The 7,829-nt window shown below is 37.6% G+C and overlaps 1 protein-coding gene across 1 annotated transcript; it reads right to left on the reverse strand.

The window, feature by feature from the left end:
• Positions 1 to 1,285: 1,285 nt before the first annotated feature.
• On the reverse strand, positions 1,286 to 5,177 carry LOC131940108 (baculoviral IAP repeat-containing protein 3-like). Its single transcript, XM_059298685.1, has 5 exons — positions 5,074 to 5,177; positions 3,185 to 4,418; positions 2,949 to 3,080; positions 2,586 to 2,807; positions 1,286 to 1,518 (listed from the first exon to the last, which is right to left on the reverse strand). Exons 2-5 carry the CDS (start codon positions 4,119 to 4,121, stop codon positions 1,292 to 1,294), a joined length of 1,518 nt encoding a protein of 505 aa, XP_059154668.1. The 5' UTR covers positions 4,122 to 4,418; positions 5,074 to 5,177; the 3' UTR covers positions 1,286 to 1,291.
• Between the last annotated feature and the right edge of the window lie 2,652 nt (positions 5,178 to 7,829).

Here is a 7,829-nt window from a genome sequence, read left to right on the forward strand (position 1 = left end):
CAATGAGTCAAATGCTGGCTACATAATTTTTTAATACACAAAATCACATTTATTTCGCGACAGTATGTTCAAAATTAAATTTAGAATTTAAAATATAACAAATGATATACAATAAAGACGGTAGCTTTTGACTAATATTCTCCTTTACTAGATGGCGATCCAAGATGTAGATGTACTTATCAAATCCTGAGAACCACAACACCTTGAACATAAATTTGATATAATAAATCATATTTGGCTTCTGTTTTAAATAAGAGACTATTGTATTCTCATGAAAATTCTGACTTTAAAGTAATACGTCATTTGATGCCGTTTATAGGCCTATACAAAGATCATTTACTTGTTGAAATTTCAAAGCAAAATAAAGTATATTTTATGGTACTTGAAAGCATTTCGAACTCATACATTTTGTTTATATGAATGTTAAGTTTGTGCTTATAATTTAATATATAATTTAGTATAATATGTATATTTCATTAACAACTATTCATTCAATTGCATCATTAAAAACACTCCTGCTACCATTAAAATATCACCATCTATCAATCTACTTCTGTAGGTTTAGTTATGGTTGCTGGGAATACTAAATGTATAACTACAGATATAGCTAATAAGAAATAAACAATATGATCAACACAAAAACGCCCTTTTAAAATAAAGTAAATGCAATTTATAACAAGTAAAGAATAACAAGGTAGGCCTACATTATGTCCTATAGGTCTATTGCTTGTCTTATGTATAGACATGTAAGGTAATATGATGGTTAAAACACTGAAAAATATAGCAAATCGTTAGTTAATTTAAAAACAATTAAGATTCCAATGTGTTAAAATGGTTATATTGAACGTTTTATTTTTACAGTTTTTGTACATCAGATTTGATACGGTTGTAGGCATTGATGTGTGCTATATATCACAGTTATATTGGTAGTAAATGATACTACTAAAATAAGATAACTAAAATAGTTAGTACTATGTTAAGTGGTAGCTTTGAGCAAGTGCTTATTAAATCACAGAGGTATTAATTGAGATTAGGCTTAATCTTTACATAACAATATAAAAAATCATGTATACTGAATACTTTTCAAATAGCATGTGGCGTTAAAATGAACCACTCAACAGCATATAGCTATTTTTATAATTAAATGGAGTTGTAACATGGCTCATAATACATTAATAAACACATAACATATTCCAATGCTTAGCGTAACGAATGCACATTTTTTGTACATGAAGGAATTAAAGTAAACCAAAATAAAATTATAATCTTTTACAATGTCTTTAAATATTTATTAAGTGAAAAACGTCTTGACAGTGGCCAGAATCTGTTTGTTACAGGCCGGACAATGTGTCAGAGACTTGGAACAGTCGCCACAAGCGTAAAGATCACCACACGGCAGGAACAGGTCCTTGATGGGGGCCGTCCTGCACACTTTACACAACATTTGTTGTTTCAGAGTCTGGTTTTCCTTGAGAAGTAACGAAAGCTTTTTCTGGTTAACAGTTGCACTATGGCGCTCTAAAACAACAGAAATTATTTATAAGTTGATTCGACTAAACATGTGTGTCACAGACTGTATTATTAGGTATCTTTATTATATTGTGTTTTACATGAAGTTTCATGAATGTAGAGTACCTGGCTATCGGAAGGACTGTCTGAGCGATTCGTCATGTATTTTTCCATGCTTTTGGGTGAGATCGCTCATTTACGTAAGGGGAGAGAATGGACCGTATAAAAGGGGGCGCAAGGTGAACGAAAGGGGCTTGGACTGTGGCTGTGAATATGAAGTAGGATGTCACCACGTCACTTTGATTCGTGATTGTACTTGTACCAGTTGTTTATCTTCTACTATGGATTTACTATGGATTGATCATTTCACTGTGTAAAGTGTAAATAAAGTTTATAGTTTAAAGTTACTACTATTGCTCGAGTTCTTGTATCAAAACGAACCCACAACAACAAGGGATATTACTGTTGTTACAATGTGATTTATGTATTCTACCATTTTAATTTATACATTGGGCGCCTTTACAATTAATAGGGTTTTTGTTATGCGGGATGTATGGACATACACGTATACCAAATCATAAACGGTAACCCGATCGCAAACATTAATTAAATGTTAGGGTTAAGTACAGATTATTCAATAGAGAATGATCCTCTTAGATTTAGGCTTACACAATGGGGTATCTTTGGACACATAAATGCAGTATGACCTAATTAGCTTTTCGAACTTGTTTATACGACTACCACGTTGAAAACTGACTATTTACTGATGATTCTTAATCAATATAATTAAGCTTATCAATGACCCCTGTATGAAGCTTTCAACGACACATAAAATTGTTTTAAAAAGTCTAACTTTTCAATTATTGAAAGACCTTTAGTAAAGAACAACGAGTTAAACGACAAAACAAAACACATTATTATTTTTGTACTATATGATTATTGTATAAATCCTTGTAATATGTAGATCTCAAGAGACTTCAAATGGTGTATTAAAATAATATGTATGTGAATTAGCATAACAATAGCGACCAAGATAATTAGACATGATAAAGACACGGCTTTAGACAATATCTTACCGCCACCAGACGCTTCATTAGTCTGACGACCAACGCCTTCACCACTCACGGCTTGTGTGACACTGTTAGCGTTTTGGGAAGTTTGAGAACTATTTGTTTGGTCTACCTGCAGACCAGGTGTATCTGATGACAACTGAGGTTCAACGTTTGTCGCCTGACTGTCACGTGAATCAAGGGATCTCTGGCTCCCAGAGCCGTGACCAAGTAGTACGTGGTTGTCCGCTACAAAGGAAAGATAACAAATCTCACGGCTCCTGGCATTGTTGCAAAAAATTCTGGTGTGCTTTAAGCAAGTCACTCTAATAATTAACAATATTGAAATGAATTGTTGTGTGCTTTAACTAAGCCAATCCCACAACTTACAATATTGAAGCTGTAACATCAGAAACGGACAGTTTGGTCTGAATTTTCGGTGCTGCTCCACAACATCGTCTCCTGCTTTCCACGACTTTAATCCCAGTCCACATTGAAAACAGCGGACACAGTCAGCATAACCTGACAAGTGTTAAAACAGAATTAATCTGGTTTGAATTAATCTGAATGCAATTATCAAAAACTTTTTTCTCTAGTTTTAAAGTCAAGTCAGGTTTAGAAGTTACCTGCGTAATAAAACCCAGACTTTGCGAGATCTGGTGGGCGGTGGGTGTGACCAGCTGGCCATTGGCCAAAGCTGTCCAATCTCTTTTGTGTTGTGATGTAAGCAGGGTTGGATGGGTGACCAGCATACCTTCGACCACTTCCCCCAGCCCCAGTGTTGTGGTGATGTTGATTGGCTGCAGCTGGCTGGGATGTCCCAGGTGACGTCTGATCTTCTTGTGAGACCACACCTGAGCCTGGCTGAGTGAAGCGACATCCACTCCCGTGATACTCTCTACCCTCTGCCGCTGGCTGGGAGGTCCCAGGTGACGTCTGATCTTCTTGTGAGACCACACCTGAGCCTGGCTGAGTGAAGCGACACCCACTCCCGTGATACTCTCTACCCTCTGCCGCTGGCTGGGAGGCCCCAGGTGACGTCTGATCTTCTTGTGAGACCACACCTGAGCCTGGCTGAGTGAAGCGACATCCACTCCCGTGATACTCTCTACCCTCTGGGCTGGACGTGAACGCCGTTAAAGCGTGAGATTTGCTGCAGCCTTGACAGATGACAGACGAGGTCTGGGACGAGTAGTAGAACCCAGCCTCGGCCAGTTCTGTTAAGTATACGCCTGTCTCCCTAGAGGAGATGATTGGTCTAAATGTTGCTAGCCTTGAGATCTCCGTTTCAAAGGTTAAAGGATATGCCAAGATTTTAGATGGACATTTGAAATGTTTTGAAATCCATTCATATAAAAATTTAGAACGTTTGGATGTGTACGTTTTCCTCAAAGAAACCTTCTTTACATTTAATGTCAAACGACATTTTAAAAAGCGTTTAACAAATAGAAGATACAGAAAAATCTGCGAATTTTTTTGGTTACTTTGGGTGATAAGCAAATACAGAAAGAAATACAGACTGTTCATAAACATGTATATACGTAAAACTTCAAACATAAACATAAAATTGTTTATTAGATGGTGTAAACAAAACCCTTGTTTACATACTCAGTATTAAGTCTGGAAAATATCTAAGTTAAATCTTTGAAGATAGTTTCATCAAATTTCAAATCACTGTCTTCAATTTTATTGTTAATGATTTCAACGCCTGAAATCATCATCAAGTAAAGGGTGAATGCTCTCGATGAGTAATGAATTGAAATTCTGGCATATGAGCCAAGCATGTTGGGTGAAAAATAGAAAATGTTATGTTCGTATTCCGCTTCATTAAGATATGAGTAACATCTCCGTTGTCAGTTTCTGAAAATATGTGGATATAAAGATTACTTCATTGAAACAAGCAAGTGTTGAAGTCGTTCAAACTGAATATTTGATGGTTACTGTTGAAAGTTGCGTTACACTTTGATCTACGTTTTGCATTGAAAAGTATATATTTTTCTGTTGTAAGTCTAAACACTTAACGTCAAAATTTTTATTTTAACCAAATCGAAAATGTTGTATCCAGTACATTACAATAATAAATTGCTTAAATTGCTTTATAAAGTACAGTAATCTGTATTATTGATATCGCAATTGTAGATACACGCACATACACACACACACACAGAATAAACAAGCATCTCAGTCTGTGTGCGAATGCATAAGTGTAAACGCATCTAAAGTATTGGGTATACACAATGAGTTAAAAAGAGCAACACATGATTGAATGTTATGTGAGTAATTATGTATCATATAATCAAAATAATGTAGTATTCTTAACGGTTACTAGTAATATCATTTATAAGACAACATATTAGTGGTGTTAGCCTTATAAAAAACTCGTTTTTCTCAAGATGATGCTCTTAAGAAACTGGAATTTCCCGCTATTAGTTGTAAAATTTAAAAAAATCAAATAGGCCTACTTACAGAAATTGAAATCCATGAAATATAAATCAAATAGATCAAATAGACTTACATCAGTTGCAACCAGTTTAGAATGATCAATCGTAAAGCAAAACCTATTTTCATCGACCTAATGTGTTGTGACTGAGTACAATTTTCTATAGTTAGTAATGACGGTTTTGAAGTAGGTTATTAGGTTACTTACGTGCGTAGTTTACTATTATTGTTTGTGAACTTTGTCGTATATTTGACCGATATTAAAAACAGACAAACACGTTCGCACTTTTATATATAAAACATTATATGCATAGCAATAACAAACTAATAACAGTTTCGCTGTCTGTCTGTCACTCTGTCTATCTATCTGTTGGGAACGCTATAGAGAAAACACAAGGAAAGTTAAAACATGCACAGTAATACAGAAAACGGAACGTTAAATCACATGGAACATATAGTAGGGAAGAGTCTAAAGCCGGGAAAGTACACACAATAATATGACGTCATTGATTTTCGAATAAACATGCCCAAAAAATACCCAATAGTAATGACGTCATCGATACTCTATAACAGGGGTCAGCAACCTTTTGAGAAGGAAGAGCCAAAAGTTACAATTTACCAAATATCCCAGTTTTTTAAGAGCCAATAACACTTTTATTTCAATATTATGATATTTGATTTAGATTATATATATATATATATATATATATATATATATATATATATATATATATATATATATATAGCTTAATATAACATCTATACTAATAGTTTCGCTGTCTGTCTGTGTATCTGACAAGAACGCTCTGTCTGACAAGAACGCTCTAGAGAAAACATAAGAAAAAATTCTATCTGACAAGAACGCTCTAGAGAAAACACAAGGAAATTAAAAACTCTCACAGTGAAACGAAAGACGAAGTATGACGTCGACACATTTAGCATAGAGTTGAAAATAATCTCACGGCGGAAAGTGCACACAGTAATATAATGACGTCATTGATTATCGCGTAAACATTGAATAAAAAGGAAATGTTGTCTAATCTAAATGGTTTGCGTGAAGAGTTTCTTGCATACAATTCTTCGGGTAGGGGCGAAGCCCCACCCCACGCGTAGGAACGTCTGAGCCCCCCCCCCTCCCCAACTCAAAAGAAATTTCTTCATCGATACTCTATAATAAAATTACCGCCTAATTAATGTTTCTAATCTAAAAAGTGGTTTTCTTGCAATTTCTTTAATGCAATTCTTTGGGTAGTGGCTAAGCGCGACACCAGTGTTTCTTTCAGACTTTTTCCTCCCCGGAGAGGGGTGGGGGTAATTGAAATTTTCGGGGGCGGGGGTAGAATTTTCGGGAAGGGGGGCGGACACTGGAAAAAGTATATAATTATATTTCGTTGAATGGGACGGTAGACATGATTTTTTTGGGAGTGGGGGGTAGGGGGTGGGGGGGGGGGGGGTGGTGGTGTGTGTGTGTGGGGGGTGGGGTGGGGTGGTTTCCTCATCGATACTCTATAATAAAATTACCGCCTAATTAATGTGTCTAATATAAAAAGTGGTTTTCTCGCAATTTCTTTAATGCAATTCTTCGCGTAGTGGCTAAGCGCGACACCAGTGTTTCTTTCAGACTTTTTCCTCCCCGGAGAGGGGTGGGGGTACTTGAAATTTTCGGGGGCGGGGGTAGAATTTTCGGGGAGGGGGGCGGACACTGGAAAAAGTATATAATTATATTTCGTTGAATGGGACGGTAGACATGTTTTTTTGGGGGTGGGGGGGGGGGGTGGGATTGGGGGGGGGGGGTGGTGTGTGGGGTGGGTGGGGGTGGGAGGGGTGGGGGTGGGGGTGGTGTGTGTGGGGGGGGGGGTGGGTTGGTTTTAGTTTAGAGAAAAGAGACAGCACTATCAACCTAGCGCCCGGTGTATCCTTCCTCAACGGGCCATTTTTCTCGTTAATACTAATAGTTTCGCTGTCTCTCTATGTATCTATCTATCTATCTGTCTGACAAGAACGCTCTAGAGAAAACACAAGGAAATTAAAAACTCTCACAGTGAAACGAAAGACGAAGTATGACGCGGTCACATTTAGCATAGAGTAGAAAATAATCTCGGTAATATGACGTCATTGTTTCTCGAGTAAACATTGAATACAAAGGCAATTTGGTCTAATCTAAGTGGTTTGCGTGAAGAGTTTCATTCATACAATTCTTCGGGTAGGGGCGAAGCCCCACCCTCGAGAAAGAACGTCTGAGCCCCCCCCCCCTCCCCAACTCAAAAGAAATTTCTTCATCGATACTCTATAATAAAATTACCGCCTAATTAATGAGTCTAATCTAAAAAGTGGTTTTCTTGCAATTTCTTTAAAGCAATTCTTCGGGTAGTGGCTAAGCGCGACACCAGTGTTTCTTTCAGACTTTTTCCTCCCCGGAGGGGGGAACTTTTTCTAATCTAAAAAGTGTTTAGCGTGCAGTTTTTTTTTCAATCATCTCTTCCGGTAGGGGCGAAGCCCCGCCCAGATTCTTCCTTTAGTTTGTATGATCTACAAATGCGAGCGACCAGTGTTTCTTTCAGACTATTTCCTCCCCGGAGAGGGGTGGGGGTACTTGAAATTTTCGGGGGCGGGGGTAGAATTTTCTGGGAGGGGGCGGACACTGGAAAAAGTATATAATTATATTTCGTTGAATGGGACGGTAGACATGTTTTGGAGTGTGTGTGTGGGGGGGGGGGGGGGGGGAAGGGAGGGGCGAAGCCCCCTCCTCCCAAGTAGAGTTGCCTGAAAGAAACTCTAAATGTGACTTTTGTCATGAATGAGATTAGGTGCATGGTTTAGGGATATGCCTAT

This window comes from Physella acuta, unplaced genomic scaffold, assembly GCF_028476545.2.
Source record: "Physella acuta isolate Inbredline_101_S28 unplaced genomic scaffold, ASM2847654v3 ptg000308l, whole genome shotgun sequence".
Classification (NCBI taxonomy): domain Eukaryota; kingdom Metazoa; phylum Mollusca; class Gastropoda; family Physidae; genus Physella; species Physella acuta.